The sequence below is a fragment of the Dermacentor silvarum genome, chromosome 3 (genome assembly GCF_013339745.2).
Source record: "Dermacentor silvarum isolate Dsil-2018 chromosome 3, BIME_Dsil_1.4, whole genome shotgun sequence".
Taxonomy (NCBI): Eukaryota; Metazoa; Arthropoda; class Arachnida; order Ixodida; family Ixodidae; genus Dermacentor; species Dermacentor silvarum.
Genome location: NC_051156.1, coordinates 151,405,704 through 151,423,164, shown reverse-complemented (window position 1 = coordinate 151,423,164; position 17,461 = coordinate 151,405,704). Strand labels below are relative to the sequence as shown.

At 44.7% G+C, this 17,461-nt stretch overlaps 1 protein-coding gene across 1 annotated transcript in view; it reads left to right on the top strand.

The window, feature by feature from the left end:
* The window catches only part of LOC119444904 (calsyntenin-1-like), a 246,099-nt gene that overhangs the window by 220,174 nt on the left and 8,464 nt on the right, over positions 1 to 17,461 (top strand). Inside the window, 12 exon segments of the mRNA XM_049663736.1 lie at positions 477 to 490; positions 492 to 624; positions 1,747 to 1,938; positions 2,893 to 3,159; positions 4,503 to 4,681; positions 5,779 to 5,905; positions 9,241 to 9,395; positions 10,859 to 11,010; positions 11,239 to 11,458; positions 11,815 to 12,016; positions 15,206 to 15,351; positions 16,729 to 16,981. Coding sequence (XP_049519693.1) covers positions 477 to 490; positions 492 to 624; positions 1,747 to 1,938; positions 2,893 to 3,159; positions 4,503 to 4,681; positions 5,779 to 5,905; positions 9,241 to 9,395; positions 10,859 to 11,010; positions 11,239 to 11,458; positions 11,815 to 12,016; positions 15,206 to 15,351; positions 16,729 to 16,981 — 2,040 coding nt within the window.

The window sequence follows — 17,461 nt, the reverse complement described above, 5'->3', positions numbered from 1 at the left end:
TAAGAGGAAGAAATGTAGCTGGGCAGGCCATGTAGTGGTGAAGAGTAGGTAACTAATGGCGTTATAGAATGGATGCCAAGGGAACAGAAGCGTTATTGAGGACAACAGAGAATTAGGTGGTGCGATTAAATTAAGAAATTTGCAGTCATACAATGAAGACAGCCGACAAGACAGGGTAGTTGGGTGGGTTTGTAATGTTGCATGGCGATGTATAAACAGCGCAAAAATATGTGGACTAAGAAAGGAAATGGACGTAACAGGCGCTAACTTTAAATCAAGGCTTATTCAGAGGCACACATGTATTGAGCAAAACGACACACACAACTTCTTTGCACTAGTATGGATTTATCAACATACAAGACAAAGCTAATTGTTATCTGGGAGAGGCCTTCATCCTGCAGTGGGCATAGATTAGTATGATGGTGATAATGATATGCCCCAACAAGCATGCTTCTTGCTCATTCTGGGACTACCAGGCACCATCTGGACCTACGGAGCCTTTGGACTGGGAGGCAAGCAGCAACCACATCTTCCAGGTGGTGGCATTTGACTGCAGCATGAAACAGAGCCACCCAGTCACTGTCACCATCAAGGTCAACAGGGTCTGCAAGGTTGGATGGAAAGGTGGGCTTTCATTTAAATTGTATCTCTGAAAGTCATTGTGCAAGCGGTCAAGCTCTTCTACAGTGTTCGCACAGTGCAAAGCTCTTACTAAAGTCATTATAGAAATCGTATTGCGTTTCTGTTGACTTATGCTGCATTCAATGGACTTTCTGTTGAAATGAAATTGAATTTGGTGCAGGATTTTTGCTAGGGCACATCTGCTATAGAGGCACCAACTTGTGTGCTGGTGCTTACAAACATGTTGTATAGCCAGTTGTGCGAGAAATTCATGTACAAGCTGTAATTCCACGCTTCATTTTTCAGTGTGTTCAAGTCATGCACATGGCATGAAACGAGTCGACTTGTGTTGTGGCACTGCCTGCAGTTTAGTTTCAGTTTTTTTCTTTGCATTAAAGTATTTGTTTTTCAACTTGTGTTACATTTCTCATTCTAGTTCTGTGTATGTATATATGTATATGTGGGTGCGTGTGGGTGTTGTGTACTTGTGCATAGTGATAAAAAGTAGATACACCTGTTGGAAAAGTGTTCATTATGTCTACACTTCGACTGTAGCTCAAGCTTATACTCAAGTCACAAAGTTCAAAACATTTTGTTCCATGTACAAAATGAGCTGGAATATTCCTAACATTTTTGTCATGAGTAAGGTCAGGCTCCATCTAACACACCTGGGCACATGTGTTGCTTTGTTCACTTAGCAGCTCTGTTCACATGGTCATCCAAGTTAAACCAATTAATGTTTATTTTGGTGCTGTGCCCCATTTAACTGGGTTTTCAATGCTCCTCGTTTCAATTTTTTTCTTGTTGGGGTTACCATTGTTATTGTCATAAGACTAACTGTGAAAAAGTGGACTTTCGTTTAACTCCAACCTCTAAACATCGTCATGCAAGTTGTCAAGCACTTTCTGCAGTGTTTGAGAAGTGCAAAGCACTTACTAAAGCTGTTATAGAAATTCAGTTGTGTTTCTACTGACTTTCTGTTGCATTCAGTAGACCTTCTGTTTAAACACAATAGAATTTGATGCAGAGCCACGAGCTGCCAAAGCACGATGATCCCATGTTCACATGGATGCAGCCATGCTAGTGCACCCCATGAAATCTGAACTGCTCTTTTGTAACTTGCAGGCATGGAGGAACATGTGGAGTACACGCCAGGATCTGGCCGGAGGGCCTTGTTCCCAGATGCGCAGCTGGAGTTGTGCGAAGGAGCTTGTGAACCTGAACAGCTGTCAGCTCGTCTGACCCTGGCTACACGCCACGTGGGCAAGGGTTGTGACCGGGACACCTACTCAGTCGACTCTCAGAGAAAACTGTGTGGTCAGTAAATCACTGTGGTTATTTTATTTATTTTTTCACTTTCACTTTCTTTGAACTGCTATCTGAGTTATTGTGTTTCTGTTCCTGCATGAGATGTGCTCAATGCATTGATCATTCTTGATGTCACGAGTGTTGTAAACACTCCTATGAAGACTGCAGGCCTGTGTAATCTAGTTGCATGCATTGTACATAGTAAGCCCTAGAGCTATACCTATCACCTTGGGTTGATCTAGAATGTTCTATGATGCAGTATAACTAGAAGTCAATTGTGAGCTATGTCATTCAGCTCAGCTACAGTCGGCTGGGCTGTCACTATCGCCACCACCAAGTTGTACTGTTTTGAAGACAGTAAGACGGTGATGGCGATTGTGACAGCCCAGTGGTGAGAAAACAGTGCTGTTTTACAGGGAACCAGTTTGCCCGACAAAGAGATTATGTTTCTTCAATTTGCCATCACTTGTCTACCTGTCTTCACCTGTCACAGCCATATGCCTATATTGTCATTTCAAATCACCTCATGAGGCATGGCTGCCGATCAGTTCATTGAATTCTTGGACAGAATTGCTAGGAATGTATTTGCTACTTTGCATTAAATGTTTGTTGATTGTCTTCTGACAGAGCATTCTTAAGGTTTTTAAAACCTTTTTGTGTTATGTACTTCTGAATGTACATTTTTCCAACTTTCTATTGTTGTGCAGGAGGCACCAATAAAAACTGAAATACCTGATACATGTTCAAAAAAATATTACTGCACAAATTCAATTTGTAGTAATATTTGTATAAGTTGGTATGTGACTTGCTGAATCACGATAAGTAGTTCTCATGTTCAAGAAAATATCACGTGATATCTTTTCATTTCAAGGAACTCGGTTGGATCTGAGTTCCCTTCGGAACAGTCTACTGTGTATGTGTAGTAATGTTTGCGGTTGTTCTTTCGGCTGTGTGTCAATGCAGGTGCCAGCTCGGACAGCGTAGACCTGCTGCCAAGCCCTGGTGTCGGAGCGGAGTGGACACAGGGGCTACCAACAGACGAGGGCCGCGAGAGTGACCAGATCTACGAGTTTGACGGTGCCACCAATGCCGTCGTCATTCCCGAGTCCACCGTGTCGCACAACCTGACCAACGTCTTCACGGTGGGCTTCTGGATGCGCCACCGTGCGCCCACTTCCCACAATGCCAGCCACCTCAAAGAGCACGTGCTGTGCAACTCCGACGACCACCGTACGTGTTGCTTCATTTGCCATGCTGTTTTTCACTCGCTGACTATATCAGTTCATTGGTTATGTGCATATTGTAGTGCCACACTTTTTGGCCGGTGATCTCTTTCATCAAGTTATCAGTATTGTCATGTTGGCATTCTCGCAAAGGATACACTTTCTGTGCTCCAACTTTCATTAACATTGTTATGGGCCCATTATAATCTGATTGCTTGCATGTCACAAACTTCGTAGTTCATTCCCGAACTCATGCGAGTGCCGTGAGCTGCTCTGAAGCATATGATGACACTTGTATAAATAGCAGATGGACTGAAGCAGTGCTATTCAATTTGATTATCACCTACTGCTCTTGGTACTATGGTTGTCACCTAAGTGTTGCTTTGCTTTCAGGACTAAAGTTGGCCCACCAAAGAGCTCTATTATTTCCAGTCATGGTTTCTGCTAGTGTTACTCCTTTTGTACTATTGCTACCCTGCAACAGTGTAGTATACGGGCGTGCTGACATCTTTTCAGGAAAGGTAGAGGACTGGGAAAGATATTTTTCATACACTCCTTGCGGAGGTCAACACATTTAATGCAAATTTGCCCCGGCTGTTTTAACTCCTCCAAGAAAATTCGCTCGTCTGAGCAGCAAGCCTAGCATCTGCACAGTGTTGTCATCTGTGGCTGTTGAACTTTTGTAACTTTTCGTACATTCGTTCATTATTTGTGAACCAACAGTCTCAAGGGCACAAGAATTTAACGAATGGGCAGCATGCTTACTAAAGGGCCCCTCATCAAGTTTAGCCATTGCAAACAGATAGTTGCAGTGCATGGATCCTACAGTGATTATTGTGTCTGCAATGTACTACCCCAATGCACGTCCTGAGAACAAGTGAAAAGGTAAACAAAAGCTTGCACGCTCTTCTCAAAGGAGCCTACAGGGTATAAAGCAAGTGACATCATATGCAGCAGTGCTACAGCGTCGCTGATAATGCACTGGAAATGCACTGGAAATGCACTGGAAATGCACTGCACCACAAGAATAAAATGAAGGAGACGTTATCAAGGAGGGAGCAGGGATCAAGGCAAAAGAAGAGAGCATCTGCTGGGAAAGAGTAGCTTGCCTCCTCGAGTGCCTTTTCATTTGCTTCACTCTCTCTGCTAATACCTAAACGCTTTATAAATATTTTGCCATAATACACTCCCTGTATGATGCGTTACAGCGCCTAGTCTTTAACGGAACTTTCTGACAAGGCCTGATGAGGGGCCCTTTCGAGCGGCCCAATTTGTGACGCAGAGAGACGTTGGCATTTCCAGAGCCCAAGAGAGTTTTGAGAGGAAAGAGTTGTGTGCTTCTATGTGCAGGAATGAGCAGGCATCACACGGCACTGTTTCTGCGCAACTGTCGGTTGATCCTCCTGCTGCGCCGAGAACCCACCCAGGAGCAGGCCAACAAGTTCACACCAGCCGAGTGGCGCTGGAAGACACCTGAGGTCTGTGATGACCGGTGGCACCACTACGCCGTTTCTGTCAACTTCCCCGAGGTGTGTATGCCCTCCTGACTGTCTTGTTACATGGCTCTTACTTCTCCTAGAACAGCACAGAAAAAAATGTAACGTAATGAATGGCGAGCTAGTGAATATGCACATAATGCGAGATTCTTTTCACGTCTTTAACTTCACCCTTCATTTTTTGACAGGCTCAACCACTATGCAATATAGCTATGAAGGAAAGCCAGCCTCTCAATCGTCTACTCAGAACTCAAACATGCATACCTATTAGGGTGCTCACATCATCAGAAACTTGAGAGCATAACAGACAGGAAGGGGCAACTGCACAGAGCATTCCAATGGCCTGATCAAGTGCTATGACAAGTGCTGGAACGCAGCTTCACTGTCCCATAAACCTTTGGTCTCTCACCCATTGCTGTTCTTTTATTAGAGTGTTTAGCAACCAATTATTACACCCATGTGCACCTATGTGGGTCCAAGATCATCTGCAGTTGGCCCCGAGAGATGTAATAATTGTGATAACAAATTGCAGATTATACATAAGACTTCCTACCTTAAGCACAGGTGACAACATTCTAATCGTGTAAGGCTTATTCAGGTTATAAGGGCACTATTATTTCTGTTCTTATTGTCTCAGTTGTAAAATGTCCTGCCATACATTATATTCATGGTTGCCTTATATTTGTATCAATAGATTATGTTGCAATAGCGTAAAGGCAGGTTGAAGTGTGATATTGCATATCTGTGACTTTGGAGTTGGAGCAGTGGATATTTGAGCTTGCTGGCATTGTGTGAACATTTCGCAGCATGGTCTGATGCAACACGCAAGAACCAATGTTTTGTGTGTGTGTTTTGTCTCTCACCCCTTTCTCTGTGTTCCCTTTGAACTTCACACACGACGAGTGCGCTTCACGCCGCACTCACACTGCTCAAAAAGTACGCATATTGTAGGTCCTGGATGTGGTAGTCTTGAAGCTGTGATTTGTCACAACTTAAGGAAACTGCCAGAGACATGTGAAGGTCTCATTTAGTAGCTTTGTGAGCATATCCTTATGTGTGAAATCATATGGCCATACTGAACTCTCTGCGATAGTTCAAAGAGTGGTGACAAGCACCTGAATGCTGTGCAGGCCTCCCTGTATGTTGATGGGCGGCCCTTCAAAGTGACAGCCAACAACCCCGAGATCGTGGACGACTGGCCACTGCACCAGACCAAAAATATCAACACTACCTTTGTCGTGGGGGCCTGCTGGCAAGGTAGGTTGGACTTATTGTCACTGCGACAACACAGCAGGGGCTGTCATGGACAGCCAGGCAGTGCATGCTGAGAAAATTAAAGTGCACATTGTGCGCCCCATTTAAACCCAGGAGCAATGAAGGGTAAACGCCGTATTTACACGATTGTAAGTCGACTCGAATGTAGGTCGACTCCCCCAAAATTGCATGTCTCAAAAAAAGGGGGGGGGGGGGGGAAGAAAAACCACGCGAGTGCATTCACACAAGGGAAACTTATTGATGGGGTTGCCAAGACTACTCATCGTCACTAGAGTCGACCTCGCTGGTACTGCTGCCGTCATAGCTGCTGCGGTCCCACAGCACGTCGTCATCAAGTGTAAGTCCACACTTCGCGAACGACCGCACCACGACATCGCGTGGTACAGCCGCTCACGCAGAGAGGACCCACCCGCACACAGTAGCCAGGGAGGCCAAATTTCCTCGCGCTGAAGCTGCCACTGCCTCACCACACGTTCACTGACTCCAAACTTGCGTCCGGCTGCGCAGTTGTTAGTTTCCTTGGTATGGAGGATAGCAGCCTGTTTGAACACTGCTGTGAACGAGCACCGAAAGTTCTTGGCACTCATGACAGGCGCGACGATTCAGCACAACAGCAGAAGTGACAGATGCGCCCAGCTGTCGAAAACAATCGTATCTTAAAGAAAAGCTCTTCCGCAAACTACTAATACCCCCCAAATGACGGCTCTTCCGCCAACTACCAATACCCCCCAAACGACAGCTCTTCCATGATCGATGCTCCCACAAGAGCCGTGCGCTTGTAGTGCGTGCAATCAAAATGTATGCAACACGGTAAATTAATACGCTACGCTTCTACCGTAACCATGGAAACGTAGGTGCAAAGTTGTAACCACTCCGTAGCGCCCCTGATTTCTCGTTTCTCTTGTTGTTACTAGCGGTACACGGTTCGGTTTCGATTCTAAGTCGACCCCCCAACATTGGATTGTCAAATTTGAAAAAAATCGGTTGACCTATAATCGTGTAAATACGGTGGGTAAACTATACATGTTCATCTCTTCAGAGTGCTTCACAATGCTGCCTGAAGAGGCAGCATTGTGCTATTGCCACAGCAATGTTTTTTTATTATTATGTTTGGAATAAAAGCAATGTGCATGTTATAATAGGGTGCAGTAGCAGAAATTCTTGAAAAATAGCTACTCAATAGAGAAATGGCAGATAGCTGATAAAAGAACAAAAATAATGGAATTAAATTCACTGAGTTGTAGTAAAACTAGCTGGCTATTCTGTCAGAGGCAACAGTAGCTTCAGTTCGAAGCCAACAACCAAGACATAAAAAATAAATAAGAAAAGAAAAAAAAGAAGTATTCCCAAATGGAAGTCGACTAGAAAATAAGCAGAGGCACAGACATAAGAATAGGCATCTGTTCAAGCATTCACAGTGCCTAGCATACTTGACTTGCACATTTGCACGTCTCCTGAACTGACATTGCATAATTGTTTGTTGCTCATCAGCTCCCATTGGACATTGTATACTTCACCAGGGAATACTGTAAGCAACTAGCGGGCATAAGCACTATTGTCATTATAGTGCCATTGTAGTATAACGAGCCACCACGTAGACCGGTAAAGTCTCGGCCTTCCGAGGGAGAGAACAAACCGACGCCCAATCTTTTAGCATAGCATTTTTAATGTGTCTCGGAACGCTAGCCCCGTGCCGGCACGTGCCAGCCGCACCTGCTTCCTGTAAACGCGAGCATCTACATAATTTCGATGCGATACCGATGCTGCTGCCACTACAATAGAAAATGGTGTTCGGCTTATGATGGCCACAGCAGGAGCTAGCATTAGCCGCAGAGCAGCCTCTCATTCTGCTAGGCCCCAAGCGAGATGTTGACGTGGTTCAACATCCATGCTCTATCTTTAAATCTATGTTTACCTATAAGCTTTATTTTGCCTATATAAAGGAATAACTTATAGGCTTATTTAGCTAACTTTAGCCAAGCTTTAAAGATATACAGGTATGCTATAGGAGCACCCGACTAAAAGCACATTGTTGGCCACTCTATGGGGCAAACCACACAATTTTGTACATTCTCTTCAGTTGCATAAATAGTGAAGATTAGTTAATAAACTTCGCAGGTATTAAATTTAGAGAAAAACATCCAATAAGAAATTTGTAGAGTGTTCTGAGAAGTGTCCAATTCCTGTGGCATTCAGCACTACACCTGTTACACAATCATTTTTTCTGTGTCATGAAGAAAGCCCGAAAAATATGAAAAGAACCCATGTGACTGCCTGCTTGCACACCACAATTGCTATGATCTCAGTTGTGCTGCATATGAACGAACAATGCATTTAAGCTGGTTCACTTTCACTGACAGGACAGACTGGCAACAAGTTTTTCGCTCTGCTTATCGGTATCATGAATGGCGACTTGGTTGCCTTCGGCAGTGCAACCGAGACCAGGGCTGCGATTTTGTAGCTATGCCTTCTACTTGATTCAATGACATTCTTATCATCCACCGTTTAAACACGGCTGGCTGATTCCATTGATATCGCAAGCAGAACGCCGCTCTGACCACTGATGTAACTCGAAAAGCATGAAAAGGAAAAGCATAAGGAAAGGCATCACTACGAAATCTCGGCCGAGTTGCTGACTTGAACTTCAAAGGCTGCGTCCACTGCCCTGTCACCTTCCCAGCGGTGCCGTGTTGGGTAAAAGCATTGTTCGTTCGTGCATGGCAGGGTTGAGAGCACTGCGATTTCAACGTACAAATGTGTAAACACAGGAGTTTTTTTTCTTGCTTTGCAAGCTTTCTTTTTTACACGGGAACAGTGATTTCACCGTAGGCAGGAACTTAAGAATACTGCTGAATCCAGCCTTTCCTACATGCTCCACAACTTTCTTATTGGATGTTTTTCAAACTTTAATTCAGGTGAAATTAATTCTATAATCTAGTAAAATTTTGCAACAGAATGCATATAAAAATTGCATAATTTGCTCTACTGACTCGCAAACAACATGCTTTTAGTCACATCATCCTGTAGCAGATCAGAATATCTTTAAACTTGGCTAAAGTATGCTGTGACACCCTGCATAGTCAAATCTCAATATGACGAGCGTGGGTCAAATTATCGGGTATAATAAATATCTTATTTAACGAAGACATTTGTGTGTTGGATGTGACTTCATTGCAACAAAGATTCTACTGTACATGAATCAACACAGTATTTAAGTGTGCTCGACTCAGCCATCTGCTTCAACCTGGGTTTCGAAGTGTGTTTATAGATTGTGTAATTGGTACCATACGTTGTGTGCATGTAATTCATGCGTGCAGGCAAGGACAACAAGATGGCATTCCACTTCCGTGGCTACTTGACTGGTCTGTCGGTGCTGAGGGGACGCACCGAGTCCCCTGATGTGCTGTCCTGCCTGCACCGTTGCAAGGAGTGGCTCGACATCCCCCCTGCAGACTCACAGGCTGCAGGAACGGTAAGCACTCAATGGCACTCAATTATCCTTTGCTGCGCAGCACTCGGTGCGTGAGCACCATGTTTTCACCTTGTTGAATGGGCGCACACGAGCAGATGGCACAGTTATGTGGCACACACGTGATAGTGCGATAGTTGCAAAAGGAGCAGAAGGATGACGAAACAGGGGTCATGTAATACTTGGCACAGGTAATGTAACGAATGTACTCGCTAGAGGAGTAGATCACTTCTTTTCATGAAACAGTGCGGCATATTGACAAGGCCACATAGTGTCAACAAGCTGAGTCAGGCCGAGAGCAGCATCATGCTTGACAAACTGCAAAGCCGAGGGTTGCGGCAATTCACTGCACTTGAAGACACGATCCTGATGTCAGTCATCAAGAGGCTTAGTCAGGGTGAGGGGGAGGGGTTGATGGAAATAAGGAGGAAATAAGTGCATGAAAGCATCTTTAGTTTATCTACAGGCATAGGTCCCAAGTTTGCCACAACACTTCCTGCCAGTTTGACTGGTGCACAAGATTATGACAGGCACCGTCATAAGAGTCAGTCGGAGGAATAGTGATGGTTTTATAGATGGGAGAGAAAGAGTGTAATGTTGGAAAGGTGGAGAGGTCTTACTTCTGACTTGCGACGTGGCACAGGGGGAGTCAGTTCTAATCCAGCCCATCAACTGCTGAGCAGCTGGTGTTGCGTACAGTTAAGTGATGCACAGGTCCACTAAGCACTTAATTTTTCAGTGCCTGGGGCCTGTTCATTTGCATTGGATGCACATACATCTTAAGTAGATGGGCAAGAACTAGCAGACTTTGAGAGATCTATTTTCTTTGTGGCGAGATGTGAGGAGTGAAATTGGTGAGAGACGTTAAGTAGTCTGAACAATTATAGGCCGTGGTGGCTGCAGTGGGACAGCAAAAGTGTTCTGTGTCTCTCACTCATGGGTATGTCACAGTTGGGGAATTACAAATCATTGTTCACTGCTTTAGCTACAAGCTTAACACTGTAAGACAAATGTGCATTTTGTAAATAGCAGATGAACCACCAACGAGCCCTTGTCACGGCTCTGATCGGCAAGTTTGCAGTTTCTTGCACTGCCTTGCACCGCAAGGTTTTTGTAAGATTCCCACTTGAAGTCCATTTTTAGTTGAAAATTTTGCAAGTAGTAGTTCTTGCATTGGCTGATGATTACAGTGGAACCTCATTGATAGGATCTTCACGGGAACTGGAAAACAAACTGTATCATCCGAAAATCGTATCAACGAGGTTCCACTGTATTATCATTATCAGTTCTTGGCTTATCTTTAATGATGACTGATGGGCGTGGTATACTGAAGGCAGCCGGCTTTACCTTTTACATTTATGTGCACGTATGAGTGCAGCACTCAACATGACGATGTTGCTGCTATCACTCTTGCACATCAATTGTATTTCTTTGAGCACATCACTTTATTTTCTATGTTTTTGTAGGAGGTGACATCCAACTCTGAGCGCAGCGAAGTCACAGTAACAGCCCGTGACCAGGACACAATTGAGGATCTGGTGTCCCGTGTGGCCTATGTCAACTCACGTGACTTCCCAACACCAGGTCGTCGCACTGTTCACGTAGCCACAACTGTCATGTAAGTAGCTTTCACGGTGACCTGTCGTGATGGCATACTTGAAAATTTCTCATAGCAGAGATGCTAGTTCAGAATGCTAAACTCAATCAATCCATCCATCACTCATTCAGACAGTCAGACATCTAGTCAATCAATCAGTCAACTAACCAATCAATTAAAATTAAAAGAAAGGTCAGTCAGTCAGTCAATGGATGAAATAAATCTTTCCTGTTGTCCCTACTCCCCCAGGTGCAGCAATGGTAAGGCTCAGAAGGTTCCCCCTGTAGAGTCATGGGTAACCATTCTGGCAGCTGAGCAGCCAAGCATCACCATCAATGGCACACCCAACCTGGCACGCGAGTACGAACCTTTCAAGCAGGGTATCGAGCTGTTTGCTTCCGTCTTCATCTCAGTTGGCCGTGAACGTCCAACTACCACCCAGGCCAGCACAGCTTCCTCGTCCTCACAGGTACAGAAAAAGCTGCTCTTTTTATGCCGGGAGTAAAAATGGGCCTACAAAATGTGTTGGCCCGTTCTGGTAGCCAAACCTTCTGCATTACAGTCGTGCAATGCTCTACCATTTATCTACCATGGTGTCTCCCTTCTCATACATTTTTGGGACATTGGTAATAGATGTGTACTAGATTTAGGCCCGAGTGTTAGCTACTGCCACTCTTGGCCATAATGGGGGATGTGAAATATACTCCCAGTCGCAGGCATCGCAGCGTTCTCAAATTCGGGAGCAGATGACTGGCCATGCTGATTCGTTTATCCTGTCGTGATGAATTAACCTGTCCACATTACCTGGACCTTTTGCTATTGCAGGAGGATGAGGATGACGATGACGAAGAGGACAACCAGGTGTCGCCACCCGCCACTTCCCAGCGTCCTGGACGGCTAGATTCCTGCAGCGTGCAGGTCTACCCTCCGCTGAACCCAGACCACGAGCACTTCCAGCTGCCCTCGTACATGATGGCCCACCTTGGCATCCACCACCGAGAGAGCAAAGATGGACTGGTCATTTATGGTCAGTGTGCATCACTGCCTAAGACAGCATGACAGAAAGCTGCGCAAGAACGGCAGAAAGCTGAGAAAGTTGGTAGGGATTTATAGTAGGCATGCAAAACACACCCGCGAGACACGTTTGTGTTGTCTTTCTCATTCTTCTTGCGTTCGTGTTTTGTGCACCTGATCTTCCGTACCATGAAGATAGTGCACTAGCAAATACAGAACAGCCCAACCCTTATTCAAAAGTAATTTCAAGCCATGTTCTAAAGGGGTCCTGAACCACCTCACTTTGAAGCCTCAAAAATGCTTTGGAACAAGTATGGTGCCTCCCAGGAATATGCACTTGAACCTCGTTATAATTAGATACAAAGTAACGAAATAATAGATACAACAAAGTAAATGTCATTCCCCTTGAATCCTCGTTTTAACAAAGTAAAATTATTCTGCCTATGGATATAACGAACTAGATTCCTCTCCAAAACCGAAAATACTGACAGTTGTGCAATGAGCATATTGCTTTCATGCGGGTTCTGCACTCATTCGGTGTGGCAGTTCAAAATTCCCGCATCAAATACGCCGTCAAGCAACACTGGTATTTTTTACTGCCATGCGTAGCTGTACACAAGCAGCACTACCCTCTTATCTTATCACACCTCTCTCCCTGCATCGTATAGCTGGCGAAGCTAGCGCGCACCCTCCGAGGCCGCAGTCTCGGAGGCCACACCTAGCTGCACCGCACCACATATAAATGATGATGCTTGTTTGCAGCATGATAAAAATTAGTGCCTCCACTTCTCTCTCTCACTGCGGCATGCCACACTGCTGAAGCACCTAGGCGTGACCTACAAGATTGCGTGAAACCGGCACGAGCCAGCTGAGCCAAGCCGGCACGCTCACACAGCAGGACCACGACAGCCACTGGGCTATGAGAGAGCGGTGGATCAGATAGTTTCGCTTTCACGAGCTGAACACATGTGCATATACGGTCCCTTGCATGTCCCTTGCATGTCCGCAAGGGATATCATGGGAACATGCTGTGTATATTTTACGGACATATGCTAGGGCCTTTTGCTATAAACACTGTGCGAGGGCACAGTGTTTTCTATAATGTCTATTACAGTCACAGCACACGCTGTGTGATATAGATGCAACAGGCAGAGCACCCACACATCAAAAACAGATGCGTTTTGTGAACACGTTAAGCACACATGCATATGTGTGGAAGTACAGCATTCTCCTCATTTTATTGCCAATTATATGGACACTCCAGGCGGATTTCTGCCGTCACCGTGAGGTTCCGTATAAAGTCCAAGGGCGATAAAATTGTTGCCGTGCACCGTATGCTGTATGTGCAAGTGAAAGCATGCGAGGGTGAGCCGGTGATTGCGGCTCAATGTTGCGCACACAAGGGAGGGAAGCGGGAAGGAAGCGCGCTGTCTTCCAGTTGTGCGCAACCCTCTGGAGGGAGGGAGGAGGTGAGAGGGAAGGGAGGCGTTCTACTCTAAGCGACCTAAACGGCCGCTTGCGCCCGCCGGGGCTGCAAGGCTTTGGCGGGAGGGGGGCCGCACGCGCCTGCTTGAGCCACTGTATCTTGAAAGCCATCTGCAGCAGGGACAGAGTCTCCGCCCTACGCTTTGTTTTCGTGGCTTAGTTCGAGTTGATGTGAGCGACGGCACGAAGTTCAGTTTACTTGCTGCTGCTGCTGCGCTTACTCCAGCTTCTTAAAAGCGACTTTCCGCGGTCGTCAGGTGAGATGCGTTCATGTTTGCTTGTATGCACATGACATCATGCTTGTTAATTTAGTTAATATGCCTGTTTAAAAGTTTAGAGCCGATAAAAATACTCTTTACTTCGTATAGCTGTCCATTAATTTATGGTCACAATTGCCTTCGCCTTTTGGGCAAAACTGCAACATTTTTACAGCGAAGCTGTTAAGGGCTAGGTTCGAAGAGATTGCGTCCGCGTGTAGAAAAAAACTATCATCATCACTATTTCGGCTCCGTGTGCGTGGTGATTTCCCACCAGTTGTGCCTTAGCACTGGTGTCAAAACAGATGACTAACATGACTGAGAGGTCATGACATCAAAAACATCACATGCTCGTCAGTTACATCACGACTAACGGTAATAAAATCACGTGTGGTGAATACCCGCATTGGATATGTGGGTGTGAGCCAGGGACAAGAAAGAAAGAAAGAAAGAAAGAAAGAAGGAAGGTAAGAAAGAAATCGTGTGCAGTTCATACCTGCGTTGGATATGTGGGTATGAGCCGCCAAGAGCAGGAGTGGGAGAGATCTCACAGAATCCTGACGCTGCCATGCAATGTGCCGCGGCTCTAAACGCCATGGCTCATACACTAGTCTATGACGATGAGGCAGACTTGGCGCAGCAAACGCACTACTTGGCCATTGTGCCGGGCGAAAACAAAATGCCGGTGTCCTTGCTTTTTGACGAACATGCCGAATACGCTCAATATAATCAATAATGATGATATATAAATTCACTATAGCAATATTCACTACAGCAGACCCACCATAGTCACACAGCTTCACTGGCTTCCATCTTTACAGTATTGGAAGGGCTCTGAATTTTTTTTTTTCTAGGCCTTCTGCCAAGCGCATGAGGGTCATTCAACTAACCGAAATTTTCAAAGTAAATTGCATCAGAAAATCCGTAAAGTACGACGTACACATCGGCTGCAGACATGATAGCTTCGGATTGTAATTTGAACATGCACGACACACAATTCTGTTATGAGCAAACTCAAGAAACAAGGCCTCTACTGAAGGACAAATACTCATGTGTAGCCGAAAAAGGTTCATATGGGATAACCTCGGGACATCCGTGGTAGAATACCCAAAACTGGAAGTCTGGCGGATGTCTTATTTGTTTTCAAAATGCATGGACATTGGGACATGATTTGGATCTCCTACGGACGAAGTATTTTCACTGGTGGTGCACTCAACTTTGCACGAATACATTTTAAGTTGGTGCCTTTTCTGGCACCAATTACAAAATGCTCATAACTAGACCATTTTGAAAATGCTAGCATCTATCACTTGAAATCAAAAGGGTTTATACTCACTTTTTATTCTTCCCTTATAAAACATTTCAAATTTGTATTTGTGCATGTGCAAATGTGGTAATTGTAATGTGGGTGCCAAGGTGTACTTCACATTGATGTGTGCACTTCTTGCTTGGTCCTTCAGGAGCTGACAAGGTGCAGCACTATGAAAACGTGTTGCGGCAGATCCTGTACTTCAACAAGAAACCTGCCTACTACCTGAATCGTGCTTTCAAGCTGGTCTGCTCAGAGTTGAATGGCCGCTTTGTCAGCAATGAATACATCCAAACGGTAAGCTGACTGCACCCGTAGTGGCCCTTCATATGCTGTTAGCAAATTGTTGCAGCTCCAACAGCTCATATTTATGGGTCATCGTTTGGCAAGATGTTCAGTCATGCAATATAATGAACGTAAATTGTAAGTTTGCAGCCTTACCCTGAATGCTTTGCTGTAACAAGTACTGCTTAGATGCAAATACTGCAATGTGGCATCAATTAAACAGTCAGCAACAGTTCACAAATGTGACGCTATGGTGATGATGATAATAATTGGTGATTATGTTGATGGGTGATGATGGTTCTAAGTTGTTTCTTATTTAGTAAGCACATGTTTGCCCACTGAACTTAAGTTTCACAACATGTGCAAGATGGACATAACGAATTATTGGACATAACAAAGTAAACCTAGGATGTGTCTCACTGATGCCAGCATGTAATGAATGTATGCTTATAATGAATATCGGATATAACAAAAGGCATTTTTGTGCCGGTTGTAACATGGTCCCTGGTTTATTTTTATCAATGGAAGCTTTGTATGGGTAAATTTATTGTCATTAAGTACCCAGTGTCTTAACACCAAACACCACTGGCATATCTTCACACACGCAGATTTCATTACATTATATTTTAATGCAATTAGTGGCATATTCAATGTTCCTGTTGAGCAGTATGCTTGGACATCACAAATCAGCGATGTAAAACAAAGATTTGTGACTGTTTGGTGAAACGAATACATTTCTTTTTTTCAATCAGATATCCTCAGGGTTGCCATAATTTCTAAAATTGACATTGTAACAACTGCAGCTACCACTTTGATTTAACTGCTTTTTGTCTTAACTCGAATGGCAAGCATGCTATAAAAAAGAGGTACACTTTTGATAAAGCAGACTGCCCGAAGTATGCCATGCCTATTAACTTTCTTTAGTACCATTTTTCGTACTTTTCACTTATAAATAGCACTTCATATTGAATGTTGTACTTCTAAACCAATCTTCTGCACCAACTATATGTAGTATGATCATGGAGTTTAATGACACTAAAACGGTATGTATTGTAAACAAAGAAAACGAGAATGGGAAAGTGCAAAGTAGAACATCTCTTACATCTCTTACAAGTGATAACCGGACTGTGAGATTTCACACTACACCATATCCGATCGCCAAATAATCATGTCAGCCCAAAACTAAGCATGCAAGTTGAAATTACACGGACATCACACAAAGTGATGAAAACAGAAACAAAAGAACACATCATCGTTAGTCCTGGCTTCTTTGCATCTTCATGTTCAATGTGCATGTTACGCTGGCTTCAAAAATTCCGTTAAGGTGCAGCATGAGCCATCATTTAGTCTAATAATGACACAAGCACCTTTCCTTTTGTGTGCCTTCAGCTGACCGTGATTCACCCACGGCCCGAGTCACCTAGCCAGCACGAGACAGCTGCACCCGCCACTGGAGCGATGCGCACCACTCCGGCCTCGCCATCGTCCTCACGACCCGTGGCTCCAGCCGCACCTGCCATGGCTGCTCATGCTCAGGTAGCCTCGCACAGTGTCGAGGCCAAGCCTGCCAAGACCCACGCAGGAAAATATGTGGAACTGCTGGATGGCGGCGCGTCCGAGGCACTGGCCAAGAGCTCTGCAAGTGAGTGATAGGCTTGTGTTTTCTTGTTGCCGTAAAACAGCGTTGCAGTCAAACCATTGTATGAGAAATTATTGGATATATGCTGTGAAGTCGCAAAGGAGCAAACAGTTTCTTCTATATTATAGTAGACTTCTGTTCTCCGGCTAATTAGAATCCCGACCAGAGGTCTCAGCTATTGGCCATACATTTCTGTGGACCAAAAATCTTATCAATTTGACCCTGAAATTGGCCTTCACTGGAAAATTTGAACTTGACTGGTTGGAACGAACGTGCTTGGCCCAAATGGTGACTCCATTCAAGACTCCAGTAGCTGCAGTACATGTCTTCTGTCTTGGTGGCACTAAGGGAAAGTGAATGCGTCGAATACACCTCATTTTCTGTTGAAAACGCCTATTTTCAGCCTGCCTTAGGGAGATTTTCAAGCAAAAATGGTAGCTCATATTTACCCAATTCTACTGTGTATCTTTTTTTGTAAAAAAA